This window comes from Callithrix jacchus, chromosome 8, assembly GCF_049354715.1.
Source record: "Callithrix jacchus isolate 240 chromosome 8, calJac240_pri, whole genome shotgun sequence".
Classification (NCBI taxonomy): domain Eukaryota; kingdom Metazoa; phylum Chordata; class Mammalia; order Primates; family Cebidae; genus Callithrix; species Callithrix jacchus.
This window is the reverse complement of record NC_133509.1, coordinates 98,836,791-98,858,752: the sequence shown is the minus strand read 5'-3', so window position 1 is coordinate 98,858,752 and position 21,962 is coordinate 98,836,791. Positions and strand designations below refer to the sequence as shown.

The 21,962-nt window shown below is 42.7% G+C and overlaps 1 protein-coding gene across 14 annotated transcripts in view; it reads right to left on the bottom strand.

Annotated features, from left to right (window-relative positions):
- SYNE2 (spectrin repeat containing nuclear envelope protein 2) overlaps positions 1-21,962 on the bottom strand; it is a 378,817-nt gene that overhangs the window by 26,880 nt on the left and 329,975 nt on the right. For 8 of the 14 annotated variants that reach the window (XM_035260694.3, XM_035260695.3, XM_035260693.3 and 5 more), the window contains 3 exons: positions 13,625-13,780; positions 11,208-11,366; positions 9,968-10,134 (listed from right to left, as the gene is read on the bottom strand). In XM_035260694.3, coding sequence (XP_035116585.3) covers positions 9,968-10,134; positions 11,208-11,366; positions 13,625-13,780 — 482 coding nt within the window. Of the gene's footprint in view, positions 1-2,797; positions 3,131-9,967; positions 10,135-11,207; positions 11,367-13,624; positions 13,781-21,962 lie in introns of those variants that run through there. The other 6 variants (XM_035260700.3, XM_035260701.3, XM_078335097.1 and 3 more) reach the window with 1 other exon arrangement.

Sequence of the window (21,962 nt, the reverse complement as noted above, 5' to 3'; positions counted from 1 at the left end):
GCATTACAGGCATCGTTTGCCCTTTATAACAACGCTAGGAGATAGGTAATATTATCTCTACTGGACAGATGAGGAAACTGAGGCACAGAGAGTAAATAGCTCGCACAAGTCACATGGTCAATAATGGAGTCAGGATTCTAACCTGGCAGTCTGATCTGAATTTTTTTTTTTTTTTTTTTTTTTTTTTTTGAGATGGAGCTTTGCTCTTGTTGCCCAGGCTGGAGTGGTATAACGGCACAATCTTGGCTTACCGTAACCTCCTCCTGGATTCAAGCAATTCTCCTGCCTCAGCCTCCTGAGTAGCTGGAATTATAAGCATGCACCACCACACCCAGCTAATTTTTTGTATTTTTAGTAGAGACAGGGTTTCACCATGTTGGTCAGGCTGGTCTTGAACTCCTGACCTAGTGATCCACCCACCTTGACCTTCCAGAGTGCTGGGATTACAGGCATGCGCCACTGTGCTGGGTCCAAAGCTGCTGTTCTTAAGCACTCCCCATCCTCTCACATAATCCCACACACACTAACGTGCACATATGGGAGGTACAGGATTGTTTTGTTGCTGTCAGAGAACATGACCAGAAGTCTGGACTCATAGCTCAGGATACACTGGGGGTAGGATCCGGTATAATGGATGCTATAGCTTGGGGTTCTTAGGTGGTGCCTGGGGAGGAGGCCAGAAGGCTCAATACATGCTGCCCACATTTCCCTTCCATGATTTTCTTTCAGTAAACACTTAACCATTGCTTTGTCTTGGATCCTGCACACATCACATCCTGAGGATTCAGAGATCACTAGAGGAAAGGCATTCTTCCCAGAGAGGTCATCACCTAACTTAGATGTAATGTTGACCTTATAATACAACATAGGAGCTGCTCAATAAATAGCTGTTGAAGTCTGGGCGAGGTGGCTCATGCCTGTAATCCCAGCACTTTGGGAGGCCGAGGCAGGTGGATCACTCGTGGCCAGGAGTTCGAGACTAGGCTGGCCAACATGGTGAAACCCTGTCTCTTAAAAAAAAAAAATAGCTGTTGAAGGAGTGAATGATGTTCACTCATACCTTACGATCTATCTGATTTGTCTTCTTCATAAAAGAGGTGGCCATGTTAGATTGTAAAGAAAAGAGGTAAAGACCAAGCATATCAGAGCCCTTTCTGCCACAAAGCAGTGTGCTGCCATCCTAGGAGCCACCTGTGCTCCTCAGCCCTGGTTTCACACGGGCCAGTGAAGTGCTGCCAGACACTCACATCAGAGGCTTACTTAGTGCAAATTCAAGAGGACGTGACAAAGCCCTCATCCAGCCAGGATAGCCTGTATGTCCCAAACTCCATCCAGAGGTCTAATAGCCCTAAATGCCTGGGAATACAAATGCCGTTCCTCAGATCATCAGGTAACCACTTACTCTGGGACCCATCAGGTGCACTGCTGGGTATGCATCATTCTGTTCTGTGCAGACACTGTCGTCTAATTATCACCTCTCCCAGGTCAGGAAGCGTTTGTCTTTGCACACCCAAGCAACTGACCTCCACATGTGAAGCCTTGTTAATACTACTCTCAAACAATTTAAAATCACGAGTTAATATCTGGAAATAAGAAAACCTATTCCGAACCCAGCCTGCTGGCACACAGAAGCAACCCCAGCACTGCCTGACATCAGCTACCTGAGCCGGCTGCTGCCATGGCCCTCATCTCTGCAGCTGCCCAGGTTTTCACCCAGGTGCTCTTAGCATTTGTCACACAGACATTTCAACAAATAACATTTCTCCAGGAAAAGGCAGCATTTTAAAACCCAGTTCTGAGAATCAGAAAAAGAAAATTTTTCAGTACAAAAGCTAAGTTTTCCACCTGTGTAGGCTCTTTATTGGGAGACCTGAACAAAAGCAAAATGTTTTCTATGAAACCAAACAAAAGAACTATGCCTAAGAGTCACTTTAAATTAGAAGAGTTCTTCTGCAGTGACTGTGGGTAAAAATGCAGAAAAGAATCAAGGCAAACAAAGTTTTTCATTTAACTAGCGATGGATGAGAACATAACATTGATGAACACTGCTCTCCTTCCAAACAAACAAAATCAAGCCAGGTTAGCATCACGCTCCATACCAAGCCTAGGCCTTTACAATGCATGAAGAAGGCTTTACATGTCCAATTTATACACATGGAATAATTTACCATTTAATCCTATCCTCTAAGTGATCAGGAGTCTATAGTTAAATTATAATAAAAGCCCTAAATCAGCCTAAGTTAACAAAAAAATTCCTATGTCCATGTGGACAGCCTTATTTTAAAAATACTGGAAAGGAAAACTGAGATGGTTCAAGTATCTGATTTTGTACTAATAAAAACAAATAGTCAAACCTGTGGGCAGCTGTCAGTTCCCAAACACACTGTTCAAATCCTGTACAATTTATCCTTTTACGTGACTAAACACCCTTATCGCAAAATAATGCATTACTCCAAGATCCTGAAGCCCTGGCTTTAGGGGCAGAGGCATTAGGCATTACAATACACGTCTGAGCTCACTGCCTCTTTGAAGCATTTTTGTCACCGGAGGACTTCCATTTTCCACACGGCATAATCGCTCCTCTGCCCTGCTTGTCAGAGGCAGACTGCAGACACCACACGCATGCTGACGCTAGGAAAGAACCCATCCCCCGATGGCTGAGCACACACACTCCGCAGCCACCATCTCATCGGTGATTTCTATTGTAACCAAAGCGACACGGCCAGAGAGCAAGACACAAGGGACAGCAGCTGATGCCTTGGCCCTATGCAGAGCTGATGACGAAAATGGCACTTACTGTTGATGAGAAAAAATCATTCCTTATGTTTAAGTGAAAGCTCCAAGTTCCCGGCTGCACCTCCACCTCCCAGGGCCGAGGCAGCCCCTCCCCCTGCCCGGCGTGCCCTCTTCACTGGTTCAGCATCTTGCACAGAGGCGGACTCAGCCCTCTCCAAGGCTCCTTGTGGGCATGGCTGGCTCACAGGCACAGGGCAGTGCCAGCGGGAAGGAAGACACCTTCCTCTCCCCTGCTAACTGCAATTTTTAATCTCAGTTTTCTCCCTTCCAATAAACAAATATCTCCAGCTCTTTCCTCACACACACAGTCTTTGTTCTGACGTTCCAGGATTGCAACGCTGGGAGAAGAAAGTCACAGTGTTATCTTGGCTATGAGTTATTTATGAAGTGCTATAAACAGAGAGAAGAAACATTTAGATTTGGGGCATGCAAAAAAGGATTTCTATCCTCCTCAAATTAAATTTCTGTTTCAGGTTTAAAAGAAACAGCGAAACTGGAAGTCCCTGAGTCTAATAGGGATGCCTTCCTCTCATCCTCTTAAAGAAGAAATTTCCCTATGGGGGTTTTCTGCTCTGTCCTAAACATCTTGGTTTAGAAGGGTCAGAGAGTTCATTTAGTTCATTGGTTTGTGCCAAAAAATTCTATTTTGCAGTAAAAAGGGAATTTAGGACTTTGCAGAGGAAGAAAATTTGTAATTTTCCTGGCTAGCTCCTCCCAGGGTTTCTGTAATATGGGTGTTCTACAATTCCTCCTTATTCATAGCCTCAGTTTCTCCTGACAATCCTAACTGGCAGTGCTTGGCTTGTGTCTAGGCTACCTTAGACTCATTCCCAGCCTTATTCTGAGACTCGATATCATTTTTCAGAAGTCCCTAAAGCCCAACATTTAGTCATTATTACATCCCCACCTTGAAACACAGCAAACACGTGCTACATCAGTGGAATCCGAAGTGCAGATCTGGTAATAATTCACCCAAAATGCTGCATTAACTCAGGCCCACATGGTTGGCTGATCCTGCAACCTGCTAAACATGAACCTCTGAGGCTTGGACGTGCCTGATGCTGGCCATCAACCTACTTGCTCAGTACCCCAGTGATGGCTACTCTTTCCTTGGGGGAGTTCTCCGACCCTCAGTCATTTCTGCAGGGTCTGGGAGCAGTGGCCACCCATTCTAGAGCTAGAAGGATCAGGCTGATAAAGTGAGGAGCCTTACATCTGGCTCTCCCTGTGCTAAAATAATCTCTCAGTCCTTCCAGTCCCATTGGATCAGGCAACCTGCTAAGACCAACACAAGTCAACTTTGTGACTAGCAGCACTGTTTGCTCTTCCAAAAACCTTGAGCAAATACAGATAAAAAAAAGAACAATGAAATGCTGTATCGGCTTAAAAAGGCACATGTATTCCTGCCCATTGTGCAAGGAATGGAAAACAATCTTAACTCACAATTGCCATGGTCATAACTTCTGAGTTTAATGATAACATTTTAATTGCCACTATTATAAAGTAGGTGGGCTTTTGAGGTTGGTAGGTAAAATGTAAAGGTTATGCTTGGTTTAACCTTTATATTTCTGATAGTGAAGAGCAATTCAGTCTAAACAGGAAGGAGCTAATCTTTGAGGTCATACAGTACTAGGAAAGTCCCTCCGTGTCAGTGGCTTCATTAGGATGACAGGCCTTACTAGTGGTGCTACCATCAGAGAGGAATTTAGGAGAGAGAACATGAAATTGATGACATTTGTTCACGACACATCGTAACATGACATCTTCTTCCATAATGAACATTTAGAAAGTACAAATAAGCAAAAAGAAAATTAAAATCTTTTCGTTAAAATGATTCCAACCAAGAGAAAAACCAGTGTAAGCTTTCTGGGGCAGGGTGGGGGGGAGGGGGGCTGGGTATGCCTTTCCACTTCACTGTCGAACTTATATCAGGCACTGAACGCTTTTCTCAGATTTGCACATGCTGCTGGAAAGAGTCTTTAAAAAGAGTTCCTCAACCCGATCCCAAGACTCTAAAGGAATTCACCAAGATGTGTAACCTGCCAGAGGGACTCACTGAAGACACAGCCCAGCCTGTGGCTACAGAGCTCCTGTGTCATAGGACAAGCCAGGGTTTTCATTCATGAAACAGGAAGGGCATTCTGGGAAACAAAAGTAGATGAATTTTTAAAGAGTTCAACTACTGGGTTCTTGTTTTTTTTTTTTTTTTTGAGATGCAGTCTTGCCTTGTCACCTAGGCTGGAGTGCAATGGCATGATCTCAGCTCACTGCAATCTCCGCCTCCCGGGTTCAAGCCATTCTCCTGCCTCAGCCTCCCAAGTAGCTGGGATTACAGGCGTCTACCACGCCCAGCTAATTTTTTGTATCTTTAGAAGAGATTGGGTTTCATCATGTTGGCTAGGCTGATCTCGAACTCCTGACCTCACAATCCATCCACCTCAGCCTCCCAAAGTGTTGGGATGCAGGCGTGAGCCACTGCATCCAGCAGCAACTATTGGGTTTTTAAAAATAATGGGAGGCATAGGTGAGATCAGGTGGCAGGTCAATTCCTTCTCTGACATCAGTCCCATTGACGGGATGAGATCCAAGGACCCTCTTATCCGAGCTTCAGTCTGTGATGGCTGTGAAGGTTAATGCTGCATCTTTTTGTCTATCACCCATCAGTCTGTATCTCGACTGCTCTTAGGTAATCCAGGTTCCTCCAGAACAGAGGAACACACAGTTGGTAGTTCTGAAAAATAACTTCTGTAATTTAGTCGTCTGTCCTGCATTCAGAAGTTTTGCTAAGTTACTTTTGAAAGATGTTACTGAAGGCTGGAAGTGGGCAGCTCATGCCTCTAATTCCAGCACTTTGGGAAGCAGAGGTAGGAGGATCACTTGAGCCCAGGAACTCAAGACCAGCTTGGGCAATATGGTGAAACCCCATCTCTACAAAAAGCAAACAACAGAAACAAAAACAAAAAGTTTCCCGGGCATGGTGGTGTATGCTTGTAGTCCCAGCTACCAGGGAGGCTGAGGTGGGAGAACTGTTTGAGCCTGAGAGGCTGAGGCTGCAATGAGCTGTGATTGTGCCACTGTATTTTCAGCCTGGGCCATACAGCCAGATGTTGTCTCAAAAAGGAGGAGAGGGTCTAATAGGCACAATTAAAAAAAAAAGTTTAACTCTTTGTTTAATTTGACTAATAAACATAGAAGCACATAATTTTTTTTTTTTTGAGACGGAGTCTCTCACCCAGGCTGGAGTGCAGTGGCATGATTTTGGCTCACTGCAACCTCTGCCACCAGGGTTCAGGCGATTTTCCTGCCTCAGCCTCCTGAATAGCTGGGATTACAGGCGCCTGCCACCATGCTCAGCTAATTTTTGTAGTTTTCAAAACTATAAATGTAGATGGGATTTCACCATCTTGGCCAGGTGGATCTTGAACTCCTGACCTCATGATCCCACCCCGCCTTGGCCTTCCAAAGTGCTAGGATTACAGGCATGAGCCATAGTGCCTGGCCCAGAAGCATTTAATATCACCATGCCTGGCTAATTTTCTATTTTTGGTAGAGATGGGGTTTCTCCATTTTGGTCAGGCTGATCTCAAACTCCCGACCTCAGGTGATCCGTCTGCCTCAGCCTCCCAAAGTGCTGGGATTATAGGCGTGAGCCACCATGCCTGGCCAATCTTTTTTTATTTTCAATTTCTTTCTTTTCTTTTTTTTTTTTTTTTTGGAGATGGAATCTTGCTCTGTTGCCAGGCTGGAGTGCAGTGGTGTAATCTCAGCTCACTGTAACCTCTGCCTCCCAGGTTCAAGCAATTCTCTTGCCTTAGTGTCCTCAGTAGCTGGGACTATAGGCTCACGCCACCACGCCCAGCTAATTTTTGTATTTTTAGTAGAGATGGGCTTTCACCATGTTGGCCAGGATGGTCTCGATCTCTTGACCTCGTGATCTGCCCACCTCGGCCTCCCAAAACGCTGGGATTATAGGCATGAGCCACTGCACTGGACTGGCCAATCTTAATTTTAACAAGAGATGCTATTCCCTGCAAAGGGCCAAAGCAGCAGAATACTGTGGGCAGGATGGAAAAGGGGGCATGGTGTCCTGGATCTGGTGGGCAAATGAAGCCATCAGGGAGTCCTGCAGAGAAGGTTCTTGTTGCCACTGTTCAAACATAAATTCTGCAGCCTGTTCTTCCAACCCTTCCTTCCCTTTGCACAATCCCCAGGGTGAAGTCAGCATCAGGGATTCTATGTAAGGCTGATTTATGACAGGTCCAAGTTCGCTGGCCTGAAACCACAAATTCACCTGAACAAACTTAGCTAAGAGCTTCTCAGCCTAGCCCTTGCTTTAAAATAAGAAAAATGATTCCCTCCCAAACTCCTCAGCGCCGAAGGGATTAGGCACTCAACATGTACTGCTCATTGCAGTGTTTCAAATGAGAGGGTCTGGGCTGTCAGAGAGGTGACACTGCCTGAGTTGAAATCCCAGTTGAGTCACATGCTGGCTGTGTAACTATGGGTAAGTTATTTAGCATCAGTCCTCAGTTTCCTTATCTGTGTATAAAATGGGGCAATGATATTTACATTTCAGAATCACAATGTTTAAGTGAAATCATACACAAACGGCATATTAAGAATATAGGAGGCTGACAATATATTTGCTATTATTTCAACCCTTTTTCCCCAATTGTTCTTTCCAAAAAGATTAATACAGTTTCACCCACTGTTTTATCTCTTTCCCACCAAAAGGTTGGCTGAAGACAGGCAGCCAAAGAGGCAGCGAGGAAAGCAAACAGCTTTTTACACTCCAGTGTGATATAAGCAGAACATTAATGATTAAGAATGGACTGTCACTCTAACCCTCAGGAAACATTAGCTAGGTCTTGATCCTGTATGATCCATGAACGGGCATGATGCCATCCTACCTTCGACTAGTGCCAAGGGCCCGAGAAGACTTAGGCTATAAAGGTGACCACGAAGACACAATTTATCCCACAGAAATTATCTTATTCTTAACAAACGCACTAAAACATTTCTTCATTTCAACAAACATCTGACGCACTATTCTAAGCTCTGACAAGGAGGTAGTCCAGTCTCAGGCCTCCCTGGGAAAGATCTCTCATCACTAGATGTAACTGATAGAATCATCTTCCACTCAATAAACATGTGACTTAAGAGTCTTCTTATGGGAAAGTAATGAAAACAACCACTCCGTAAATGCTGGCCCATATATGCTGGCTCATATGTGATGTCCTCTGATGTGAGCCAATTAGACCTATTTTATAGGTTTAGAAACTGAGGCTTAGAAAGGTTAAATCACATACTCAAGATTCCACAGTGAATAAGTGGGAGTTAGGAATGGTTCAAAACTTGTGCTCTTAATCCTTACTTAGGTTTCTACCATGCATTTCTGTAGATTTTTTTTTTTTCCAAATTGGCTGTGGACAGAATTTCAACTTGGGCCAGTCTATGTTGCCAGCAAAATCCCCCTAATATTTGTCTTCAGCAAACCCTCCACTGCTAAGGAACCAGGCATAACTCAGATATTTTTTAGGAGGCTAAGTATTTAGCTGAGATTTAAAGTCTTTAGGCCAGGTACAGTGGCTCACACCTGTTATCCCAGAACTTTGGGAGGCTGAGGCAGGTGGATCACGAGGTCAGGAGTTCAAGACCAGCCTGACCAATATAATGAAACCCTGTTTCCACTAAAAATACAAAAATTAGCTGGATGTGGTGGCATGCACCTGTAATCCCAGCTACTCGGGAGGCTGGGACAGGAGAATCGCTTGAAACCAGGAGGCAGAGGTTGCAGTGAGCTGAGATTGCACCACTGCACTCCAGCCTGGGCAACAAGAGCAAAACTCTGTCTCAAAAACAAAAACAAACAAACAAAAGTCTTCTACGATTTATCCCCAGCCTATCCTTCTAGCTCATCTCCTATGCTGGGGTCAACAGGACTTCTCATCAATTCCTGAATGGCTTTGATGCTGCTCTACTCTGTACTGCTTTGCTCTCAACTTATGTGTCCTCCTCTCTGCCACCAGTAACCGCCAGGAATCGCAATCCCTCATTCAGGATCATCTGGGAACACAGCCCCTCTGAGAGGCTCTTCCTAATCCCAGGAAGATGGGATCTGAGCTCTCAAACCACTTGACAGCTGCTCAGATACCAACTCCCATTACGGTAACTGACGCATCTTACTTTCTGCCTGTAATTCTCATAGCATTTAGCCCAGTGCCTCTGTTGACTGACTCAGGTTCACTTATGGTTTCCAGTAAACAATGAGGTAAAGAAGATGCCAAATTATGAAGAGTATCTTACTTTCATCACCCCCTAAATTCTTTATTCACCTTACAGGTTCTCCTGTATATTCAAAATTCGATGTGTGTTCAAAACATCTGCTCACACTGCTACAGAAAGAACCTGTGTGGCCAGTGGAAACACAGCTGCACAAGTGGTCCCAAGGCCAAGTGACTGTTCTCTGTATGCCAGGTGGCCACAGAAAAAACATCCACTTGGAGTCTGTATTCAGAGAGGGAATTTGAAGACAAGACATTTAAGAACTTTGGGTATCATCGTCATTTTGGGAGGAGAGAGATAATTATCAGCTCTGTTTCTCATAAGACCACACTGGCAAATACAGCTTTGATTTGTGGTCCTCTGATTTAGGACTTGGTTGTGCCCAAATCCACACCCTAGAACAAGACGACCATGAGAGACCTGGCACTCTGAGCCCACATGCTTACAGAAGAGTCCCGCCCCTGCCTTGAGTGAGGGTAGTGGGGCAGTCATGGGCCCTCAGCCTCCAGAAACTGGGCCTGGACCCTGACCTGCCTGATTTGCCATACTGAGGCAGGAACAACAGGCATGATTTCACTGCTAAGAGAGTCAGAATTTCTAAACAATAACCCCTCCCAAGGATCCCTTTCCAAATAAGTTTCCAACTGTCATTTAAAACTACTCTAATTCATGTGAAGTTGTAAGCTAAAGAGGAAATATTAACATGAAATATACTAGCATACACTTTTTTGAATAATATAGGAAGAATTTCCACTCATTTTTAATCAACCTGTGCCTTAATCTGTATATAAAATTGCTGGATCGTCTTAGAGGAAGCTCAGTTTACTAGATCTGTAAAATAATCACTGTTCCTGGAGATAAGAATCATTTTTAGGCCATTTCTTACCTTGATCCGATGACATCAAAAAGATGTTGCCAACGATCGTTAACTTTGTTGAGCCTGTCATCGATCTCTGCTGCTCTCGATGTGTTGCTGGCCTTCATCAACTGGTCACCCATCTGCTTTAACTGTAACTTGTTTTCACTAAACAAGTTTATTTCTTCCATGCAGTCCTGGCAAAGGCACCAAAACACAAAGCCTGGATTATTACCCGAAAAGTCATTTCTTCTCCTGCCACAAATATACAGAGTTGCCTCTTGAAATTTAAAAAAAAAAGGCCAGTCATAGTAGCTCATATTAATAATCACAGCAGTTTGGGAGGCCGAGGTAAGAGGATCACTCGAGTCCAGGAGTTCAAGACTAGCCTTTGCAACACAGTAAGATCCCACTGTCTCCTCTCACCGATTTCTTCTAACCTACTTGGGCACTGAGGACAACTGGGCATAACTAATTAGCCTGCTCTGGGTTACAGTTTCCCTGAGGTTTGACTGAGTGGTGTTTTGGGTGATTGCAGCAAGAATGTTCTTATTACCTTTCCCTGTGGGGATCAGTTACCATTTCAACATTATGAGCCTTGCTGCTTTTGGCCTCTTCCCTTTGGCCAGGGGAGCTTTTTTTTCTTGAGACAAGAGTTTTTGCTCAGTTGCCCAGGCTGGAGTGCAATGGCATGATCTTAGCTCACTGCAACCTCCACCTCCCACGTTCAAGCAATCCTCCTGCCTCCGACTCCCACGTAGCTGGGATTACAGGCACCTACCACCACACCAGACTAATTTTTGTATTTTTAGTAGAGACGAGGTTTTACCATGTGTCAGCCAGGCTGGTCTCGAACTCTTGACCTCAGGTGATTCACCAACCTCGGCCTCTGAAAGTGCTAGGATTAGAGGCATGAGCCACTGTGCCCAGCCAAGGGGAGCTTCTTAACAACAACTAGAGAAACTCTAACTCACTTGGGCAAGAGCTGATGTGTAAGGATATGTAAGCCCCTTCCCTGGCCAAACTTCCTAATGGAGAGAAAGCAACTCTTTTCAGTACCATGCCCACTGACAGTGGTCTCATACTCCCATCTCTCTGGAACCTTCTCTCTTGTAACTGTTCTCTCAAAAGGATCAAAACCAGTGAAGTCCTTTCAAATTTCTAAAATTCCCAGGAACATACCTGTAACATTCCACCTGTTTGGGCCTAGGAGAGAGAACAGAGAATTCCATTGTAGTCATAACTACATCCACCTGGTGTCCTCCCTTACCTTCTGTAACTTTTCAATCATTTCTTCGATACTAATATCTGCTGTCTGTAGAACTTTGTTTTCCATCTGCACCAGCCAGGCACACAACTCTTTATTTTTTTCATTGAATACAATCCACGAATTGAGTCTGTCTTCAATCTCCTGTTTACGTATAGCCACCTGCGAATGAAAATACATTTGGCAGCTGAGTATCACCAGGAAGGAAAGCACCCACTTCTCTCCCTCACATCAAAAAGACTGAGTTTCATTCATTTTAATCAGTAGCTCTCTACACGTACACTTCTGCCTCTTAAAAACCTAGGCTTTAGCACCAACAGATATTCCTTACACCGTTGGAATAAATGCTGAAAAAAGTAACAAAATAGAGACTGCAACTAAAAAGACTGTTTTACCCAATACACATGTGTTACTATCCAGTTACATTAAAAATTAGAAACAGGAACAGCTAGATGAATATATAACCCAAATCCTTGCCCTTTTAACAACAAATCAAATCCTTATACCTACATAAGGGCAATGTCCTGCCTATTTAATTTAAAAACTATTAATCCAGATAGAATGTAAATCAAACATTTATAATGCAAACGGACCAGGAAGACTACATCCATTTAAATGTCCTAGTGTTATGCTTCAAAACAAAGCAAAACAAAAAACAATGTACATCACTCATTTAACCCACTTTCCCATTATGCACTGTGGCTTTTGGATGGACACCATGGAAATATCACCAGCAGCTGGTCCCCAGAAAGCAGGCTGACCCCAAAATACGCAATACCCCATTATATGTAAGTAACCTCTAAACCGACATCAGCTAAGGGTCCTCCTCCTCAAAGGTTTACATTTTACTGCTTAAATATAAATTTAAGTAATGCAAATCAGCCTTATTAGATGAAAAAAGTATTCCCAGGTTTTAAGAATCTTCAAGAATCTTAGAGTTAAAAGGCGGTGGCTAAGAGTTCTTCTAGTAAAGTTTTTTTTTTTTTTTTGAGACGGAGTTTTGCTGTTGTTACCCAGACTGGAGTGCAATGGTACCATCTCGGCTCACCGCAACCTCCGCCTCCTGGGTTCAAGCAATTTTCCTGCCTCAGCCTCCTGAGTAGCTGGGACTACATGCGCGCACCACCGTGCCCAGCTAATTTTTGTATTTTTAGTAGAGATGGGGTTTCACCTTGTTGATCAGGATGGTCTCAATCTCTTGACCTCGTGATCCAACTGCCTCGGCCTCCCAAAGTGCTGGGATTATAGGCGTGAGCCACCGAGCCCGGCCTTGGTGAAGTTTTGACACCCCACTATATGGACCAGGAAACCAAGGTTGAATTCTCTTGAGATTTTCCTGCTGCGTACAAAGAAACCTCTGCTCTTTTCAGAGGAGGAAATACTGAATGCTTATATATCCTACCCAGCCAAATGTGTTAAAAAGGCTTGAAAAACTATGCTAGAAAAACAAGTGTTGTGTTTCCATTCCTCAGGGCGTCTGTTTATTTTAGCTCTTAAAACCGCTGGCATTTTGCACAGTGTCGTTCTAATCAGGAACATGTGGGTTCCAGTCTGCCCGTCTACCTTAACTTTTAGAATACTTTTCATATATTCTAAACATTTCCTTTTATATAAAATTTGAAAAGTTCTAAAAGAACATTCAAAATTAGGGTACACTGTGAATATTAAATACTAAAATCAAGAAGAACAACGTGTCTGAATTGCAACTTTTTAAACACATCTCTTCTTAATTATTCACACAAATGAGATTAAGGAATTTATTTTCGTTAGAATTCCATGCTCTTAAAGCAAAGATCTTTAAGACTATTTGAACCCCTTAATTCAATCTTGATCCTGTCACAAGCATATACCATATAATACTCTTTTTAATAGAATCCCATTCTTAATAAGTCGAAGTAATCCACTGAGACACAACGTAGCAGTTTATCATTTCTTAGAGAATTTTACAAACCAGCTACTTGAAATAAACATCAGATTGCATGTGAATGCAGAGTACTCATAGGAAATGCTCCCATGCCTGCTGGGCATTAAGGAAGACTCCTGCTGTTAGGCCCAGAAGAGACTCAGAAGGGGACCTTTTCACTGCATCCTGCTTCTGATACACTGATTAGGACTTGTCACCTACACAAGCCAGAGGGCAGTCTACACAACTGATCAGAACCGCAATTTTTGTCTCCACTTAAGGTGACTTTTTAAAAAGCTTATTAAAAGCGTGCAAAGTTCTAGCATTTAGCGCTAGAGAAACAAAAGGGCCAACTCTGTTAAACCATGTTGCTACCTTCCAAAGGAGCAGCAGCCGGGCCAGGGGTCCCACTGAAAAGGGCCTCCGGTTCAACGAAATTAAGCTGCTTTCTACTTTGTCTGGCCTTCAGAGCCGTTTCAATCTACTCCCAAGCAGCCGTGCCCTGCAGTGAACTTACCCTAAAGCAGAGGTCCTCCCATTGTCTGTGCAAATGCTCTATTTGCTCCTTCAAAACCATCACGTCTTCCACGAGAACGTGCCGTGTTAAGTCCGCCTTCATAGTTTGAAGTTCTTTCAAGTTCTGAGTCCAGCTAGCCAAAGACTTCTCTAGTTCCTGCATTTAAGCACAAGAAGGGGGTAAAAAGCCTTCAACTCAAGCGGCTGTTGTTTCCAAACCTGTAGGCTAATCCTTTGATTAGGCTCTGGGGGAGGGGAGGCCAGGAAAGAGGGAGGGACCTTCTGAATGGGAAACAGCCCCAGGCGAGTGCCTGCAGTCTTCGCTAGCCAGTACTCCACCACCTTTTTCTCAAAGGAAAACTCTTCCACCTTTATTTTCATTTCCTCAGGTAGCTCTGATTTTGTTAGAATTTATTCTATTTTAAGGTCATGCAGTTCTTTATTTAGAGGAAAGTGTATTTGGAGTCTAATGATCTTTATACGCACACATAATTTTTAATCCTGAAACTACATTTCAGATAGATATAAAGTGTGATTTTTCCATAAAAAAAAAAAAACATAAGAAATGTATTGCTGCTACTGTGGCAATCATGTAACAGCAACGACTTCTGTTCCAAGGGAATGATTTTTGGTTAACTTTTGAAAAAAATGAGTGAGTATAATGGAAGAAAAAAATAAACTTTTCTAATTGGCAAAGATTAGTTAGCAGATAATTTTCTGGCCATGGAAACATCTATCTAAAATGAAGCATTGGCAGTCTCAGTGGCTCATGCCTGTAATCCCAGCACTTTGGAAGCCCAAGGTGGGCGGATCACATGAGGTCAGGAGTTTGAGACCAGCATAGCCAACATGAAACCCCACCTCTACTAAAAATACAAAAATTAGCGGGGTGTGGTGGTGCGCACCTGTAATCCTAGCTACTTGGAAGGCTGAGACAAGAAAATTACTTGAAACTGAGAGGCAGAGGTTGCAGTGAACTGATTGCATGTCACTGCACTCCAGTCTGGGCGATGGAGAGTGAGCCTGTCTCACACACACAAAAAGAAGCATCTGTCAAATTGAAACTTTTTGAAATCTACAATTTACTCAAGAAGAATTACTTTCACATCAGGGAAGGTAAAAGGAAACAGCCAAAACACTCAAGGATCTGCCAGGTTCTCACTGTGCTTACAATTCTTCATAACTTGGCGCATTTTAAGGGTCTTCAGTCCTATCTGTCAACTGAAATCTGAAATAAGATACTAAGCCTTTTAAATTTTTATTATTATTTTTTTTTAGAGACAGAGTCTAACCCTGTTGCCCAGGCTAGAGTACAGTGGCACAATCATGGCTTACAGCAGCCTTGACTGACCTCTTGGGCTCAAGTGATCCCCATGCCTCAGCCTCTAGAGTAGCTGGGACTATAGGCACATACCATCACACCTGGCTAATTTAAAAATTTTTTTTTGTCGAGATGGAGGTCTCATCATGTTGCCCAGGCTAGTCTTGAATTCCCCAGCTCCAGTGACCCTCTTGCCTCAGCCCCCTGAAGCACTGGGATGACAAGGGTGAGCCACCATGCCCTGCTGACACTATGCCTAAAATCAGGGATAAGTTTGAAGGGCTCTAAGAATGTGTTAATGCTGATTGATTTTCACAGGTCTAAAAGCTACACTGGTATGATTTCATAACTTACCAGCAAGAATTTATGTTAAATAAAATGGCCCAGAGGATTCTTTTTAAAGTTTGCATGAAGACTGAGGAATAACACTTTTCTCAGAAGATAAATCACTAGGTATTTAACATTTTTATTACCTACTTTTGGTGTCATAATTGGTTCCATTAAAGCAGGTGATGGCAGATTCCACAGTGGAACATTATGGAAAGCTACGTAACATAAAGGGGACCACCTGCCAGCTGAGCTATACCACTCACTGGCTTGAAATTGGAGATCTGGAAACTGCTGAGCTTCAGTTTCCTAGTCACGTGGCAGGAAGCTCAGCCTGTCCTGCGCCCTGCTCAGAGGTGCTGGCTTGGCTGCCAAGTTATGCACAGCCAGGTTTCAGTTTGGTTTGAATACTTATAATGCTGACAATCAGAAGGTGTACAGTCACTGGATAAGGTTGAGACTCTCATTTTACTCTCATTGCCGTGCCCTTTTCCCCTCTAACATTCAGCATGTTCAGTTATATACACACATACACACACAGTTCCTATGCATGCAGTGAAGCTCTCTGGCAGATTGGACTATTAGCTGCACACATGACAGGCACCATGACAACAGTGCTCACTGATGCAGTGCCCAGAACCTGCCATGGTGCTGGTGGACAGCAAGTTTTCAGATACCAAAATGTATGTCTCAAGAACTTTAAAACGTTCATAAACACTAAATGAAAAGAAGCAGGGAGTCGACCAATATATAGAATGAGGTCTCTTGTGCAAGTTTACTATAGCTGATGACCACAGTATGTATAAAAATGTCAACAATCATGCCTATCTTTAAATTAAATTGCCCCAGATTTGCAACCAAGCTGTCATAAGAGAAGTCAGATAAGTTTTCATCATTTTCATTCAACCAGATAAATTACCTATATCACAAGACCACCTAAGCCAGGTGTGGTGTCTCACACCTGTAATCCCAGCACTTTGGGAGGCTGAGGCAGGCGGATCACCAGGTCAGGAGTTCGAGATCAGCCTGGCTAATATAATGATGAAACCCTGTCTCTACTAAAGATAAAAAAAAATTAGCTGGGTGTGGTGGTGGACGCCTGTAATTCCAGCTACTTGGGAGGCTGAGGCAGGAGAATCACTTGAACCTGGGAGGCAGAGGTTGCAGTAGGCTGAGATTCGCCATTGCACTCCAGCCTGGGTGACAAGGCGAGACTTTGCCAAAAAATAAAAAAAGAAGAATACCTGAAAAATTTCAATTTTTTATGTAACACGAGATGTAAAACTTCAAGTTGTTTGACTACAAAAAGCAGTGTGTTGCACAGGAGTTGAATAGACTCTCTATAGTATAGATAGGGTCAGCACTGATGCCTTGCCTGTGGACTCAACTACCAGGAGAACTGTCAAGTCCCATTTCTCTGTACTACCATTTGGGTAAAGGAGGACCAAACAAGAATGGGTATATTAATAAATTTTGGCCTGTACATTTATATTCTGTTTCTGGAAAAACATACAACAAACTTGTAACACTAAGTGTTTCTGTGGAGAGGAACTGATAAAAAAAAATTTATCACAGATGCCTTTTGTACCTTCTGAATTTTGAACCATGTGACTATATTACTTATACAAAAATTATTTAAAAACCAAATTGTTCCAAGGACTCAATCTTTGGACGAGTGTAATGAAACACAGATGTCCACTGTAGCAATTTTCATAATAGTGAAGTTAGAATATACATACAACATATATGTAAGGAAATAATTGCATTCCTCCACTTGGCTGTAGTGGGAATATAATTTTTCTTTTTTATCTTTTTTCTTTCTATTTTTTAAAATTTATTTTATTTATTTACTTTTTGAGACTCAGTTCCACTCTTGTTGCCCAGGATAGAGAGCAATGGCGCATTCTTGCCTCACGTTCCTTCTCTCGGGTTCAAGGGATTCTCCTGCCTCAGCCTCCTGAGTAGCTGGGATTGCAGCCGCCGGCCACTAAACGCAGCTAATTTTTTTTTCTTTTTTTTTGTATTTTTAGCAGAGACGAGGTTTCACTATATTGGCCAGGCTGGACTTAAACTCCTAACCTTAGGTGATCCGGCCACCTCAGCCTCCCAAAATGCTGGTATTACAGGTGTGAGCCACCATGCCCGGTTTTTCTTTTTGCAGTTGTGCTTAGAAGGGAATATAATTTTTTGTCTTTTTTTTAAAAGTAGAGATGGGGTTTAACCATGTTGGCCAGGCTGGTCTTGAACTGCTGACCTCAGGTTATCTGCCTGCTTTGGGCTCTCAAAGTGCTAGGATTACAGGTGTGAGCCACCACATCCAGCCAGGAATATGAGTTGAGGAGGAAAGTGAAGCTCAAATTGGTCAAGTGGCTAGCATATCTCCCCCAGGTGAATCAGGGATGAAACACATGGATCTGGACAATCTTTGGGTTACTTGGGATCTTTCTGGAATATGGTCATGGGTTGAATGAACTCAATGATCTCTGCCTTTCCCTGATTCTTTCCACTGATAAATAGGATGCTGAGACTGTGAAAGCTGAAAAGCTCCCACTGGAAACTGAGAGATGATACTTGAGGAAAACCATGGCTGCTCAAGGTTTGCATTTCACATTCTGCACTGGTTTCTAGACTTTATGAAAGGAAACTATGTATCAGCTGAGAACACTACTCCAAATTCTCTCTGTTGTTACCAAAGCATTGCCCTACACCTAATGAGGTAGGGATGATAAAAACTCTGAAAATCCCAGCACTTTGGGAGGCCGAGGTGGGTGGATTACCAGGTCAAGAGATCGAGACCATCCTGGTCAACACGGTGAAACCCCGTCTCTACTAAAAATACAAAAATTAGCTGGGCATGGTGGTGCACGCCTGTAGTCCCAGCTACTTGGGAGACTGAGGCAGGAGAATTGCTTGAACCCAAGAGGCGGAGGTTGCGGTGAGCCAATATCACGCCATTGTACTCCAGCCTGGGTAACAAGAGTGAAACTCTGACTCAAAAACAAAAAAACAAAAAAACTTTGAAAATTAGGGATAGAAATCCTGTTAACCTAATAAAGCCACTAACTGACCCACCACCAGCAAATATCACACTTAATAGTGAAATGTTAGAATCATTTTCTTTTAAAATGGAAGAATGACATGAAAGAGTCAGCTATTAATACTTCTGGTTAATAATGTTTTAGAGGTATTGGCCCATGTAGAAAAAATCGGAAAAAAAAAAAAAAAAAAAAGGATATGAAAAAGAAGAAAGAGGTCAGGCACAGTGGCTCAAGCCAGTAATCCCAGCACTTTGGGAGGCCGAGGCGGGTGGATCACGAGGTCAATAGATCGAGACCATCCTGGTCAACATGGTGAAACCCCATCTCTACTAAAAATACAAAAAATTAGCTCAGGAGGCTGAGGCAGGAGAATTGCCTGAACCCAGGAGGCAGAGGTTGCAGTGAGCCAAGATCGCGCCATTGCACTCCAGCCTGGGTAACAAGAGCAAAAACTCTGTCTCAAAAAAAAGAAAAAGAAAGAAAGAAACAAAAATAACCCTGTCATTATTGACAGATGATGTTAGTCTCCTAGACACCCAAAATACATAAGCTAATTATTGGAATTAACATAAGAGTTTAGCAAGATGTTAAACATAAATCTGCAAAAACCAACTGCATTTCTAGGCATCAGGAATAATCAGTTATAAAATATAATTAGAAAAAGGCAGTATTTTCAATAGCTTCAAAAATATCAAACCAAGAAATAACCAACAAAAGGTATATCTTTTCTGATGAAGAAAATGATAACAAGAATAAGCCGCGCGTGATGGCTCACACCTGTAATCCTAGCACTTTTGGGAGGTCGAGGCAGGTGGATCTCCTGAGGTCAGGAGTTAACCTGCCTGGCCAACATGGTGAAACCCTGTTTCTACTAAAAATACAAAAATTAGCTGGGAATGGTGATGGGCACCTGTAATCCCAGCTACTCAGGAAGCTGAGGAAGGAGAATCCCTTGAACCAGGGAGGAAAAAGTTGCAGTGAGCCAAGATCGTGCCACTGCACTCCAGCCTGGGTGACAAGAAGAAAACTCCATTTCAAAAAAAGAAAAAGAAAAGAGAAGAGAAGAAAAGAAAATTATAACAAGAATAAAGAAAATTATAAACCATTAGTGAAAACAACTACATATTACCAAAGGGAAATATATACCACATTCATGAGCAGAAATACTAAACAATTTTACTCAAATTAATCTATAAATTCAATGCAATTCTGCCAGGCATGGTGGTTCACGCCTGTAATCCTAACACTTTGGGAGGCTGAGGTGGGTGGATCACCTGAGGTCAGGAGTTCAAGACTAGCCTGACCATCATGGAGAAACCCCATCTTTAAAAATAAAAAATAAATTCAATGCAATTCAATTAAAACTTTTATCAGAACTTTTCATGGTTTAAAAAGCTGTTGTTCCTCAAAGTTATGGAAGATCAAAGACCCAGGGACATCCAAACTAATGTGAGAGGAAAAGGTATGGGTACACGTCACACCTGAAATAAAGATGTGTTACAACAAAGTGCAATAATCAAGATAGTTTGATATTAAAGCTGAGATAAACAGACCAATGAACAGAATAGAAAACTGAGAAGTGAATCCTGCCTATATGGAAATTTGATATTCGACATTAGACAATAAATAGGCACCAAGACTTAGAAAATGAATGACAGACTTAAAATATGCCAAAATCAATTCTTCAATCAATAAAGATGCGAATGTCAAAAGTAAAAACTGAAAACTTTTCGAGGAAACTGTAAGCATGTATTTTATGACTTTAGTATGAAGAGTTTGCAAAGGAAGCAAAAATACAAATCATATAGGAAAATACTGACAAATGCATCTACATTAAAATAACAAAATATTATCTTTTGTTGAGCCAGCAACACCAAGGGAAAAGTGGAAAAACAGGCTCTCAGATGTGAATAGACATTTGCAATGTATACACTCAAGGAAAATTTGGAATAAATAAGCAGCTCCTTCAACTCAGTAAGAAAAAGACAAATAGCCCAACAGAAAAAAATCAGTAAAAGGCACAAACAGGTAATTCACAAAAGGGCAAACATGAAAAAAAAGTGCAACTGACTAGCAAACTATGAAGAGACGCTATCTCACTCACAGCTGTTGGACTAGCAAAAGTTAAAAAAAATCTGACAATACCAAGTGACTATAGAAGGGATACGTAAGTTGTTGTATATTCCTACAATGCACACTATACAGCAGTGAGAATGAATATGCACTAGGTACCAACATCTATGACTCCAAATCATAATGAGGGAAAAATATCACATTGTAGGCCAGGCATGGTGGCTCACTCCTGCAATCCCAGCACTTTGGGAGGCTGAGGCAGGCGGATTGCCTGAGGCCAGGCATTCAAGACCAGCCTGTCCAACATGGCGAAACCCTATCTCTACTAAAAATAAAAAAATTAGCTGGGCCTGGTGGCTTGCACCTGTAACCCCAGCTACTTGGGAAGCTGAGCCATGAGAATTGCTTGAACCTGGGTAAGGGAGGTTGCAGTGAGCCGAGATGGTGCCATTGTATTCCAGCCTGAGCAACAGGAGATTAAAAAAAAAAAAAAGTACACTATATGTAGTATTGCTTATATAAAGTTTTAAAATTTAAGTATTTTATTTTATTTTTTTTAGAGACAGTCTTACTCTGTCACCCAGGGTGAAGTGTAGTGGTGCCTTCATGACTCCTCAATCTACTGGGCTCAAAGGATCCTCCCACCTCAGCCTCCCCAGCAGCTGGGATCACAGGAATGTGCCACCACACCCAACTAATTAAAAAAATTTTTCTTTGTACATATGGGGTCTCGCTTTGTTGCTCAGGCTACTTCAAACTGCTGGACTCAAGGGATCTTCCTGCTGCAGCCTCCCGAAGTGTGGGATTATAGCTGTAAACCACCATGCATAGCCATGTAAAGTTTCAAAACAGAAAACAATTCTACATTTCATTGACAGCAGGCTGGGCGTGGTGGCTAACACCTGTAATTCTAGCACTTTGGGAGGCCAAGGCAGGAGGATTGCTTGAGCACAGGAGTTTGAGACCAGTCTAGGAAACATGACAAAACCCCATCTCTCCAAAAAATACAAAATTAGCTGGGCATGGTGGTGTGTGTCTGTAGTCCCAGCTACTCAGAGGGCTGATGCAGAAAGATCGCTTAAAGTTTGGGAAGTAAGGGTTGCAGTGACCTGAGATGCACCACTGCACTCTAACCTTGAAGACAGAGCCAGAACCTGTACCTCAAAATCAAACAAACAAACAAAAACACTGACACCTACAAACACATGTATCAATTAAAATTATTAGGAAATGTGTAAGAATGATGAACATCAAATCCAGGGTTGCCGACACGTCTGAGGAGAAGTTGGATTATACGGGACACTTGAACTGTGTGTGTAATTTTTTTTTTTTTAAGCCAGGTGATAGCATCATGCCAGCTTGTCACATCATTTATTATGCCTTTTAGCATATTAGGTATTTTTTTTTTTTGAGACCGAGTTTCGCTCTTGTTACCCAGGCTGGAGTGCAATGGCGCGATCTCGGCTTACCGCAACCTCCGCCTCCTGGGTTCAGGCAATTCTCCTGCCTCAGCCTCCTGAGTAGCTGGGATTACAGGCACACGCCACCGTGCCCAGCTAATTTTTTGTATTTTTAGTGGA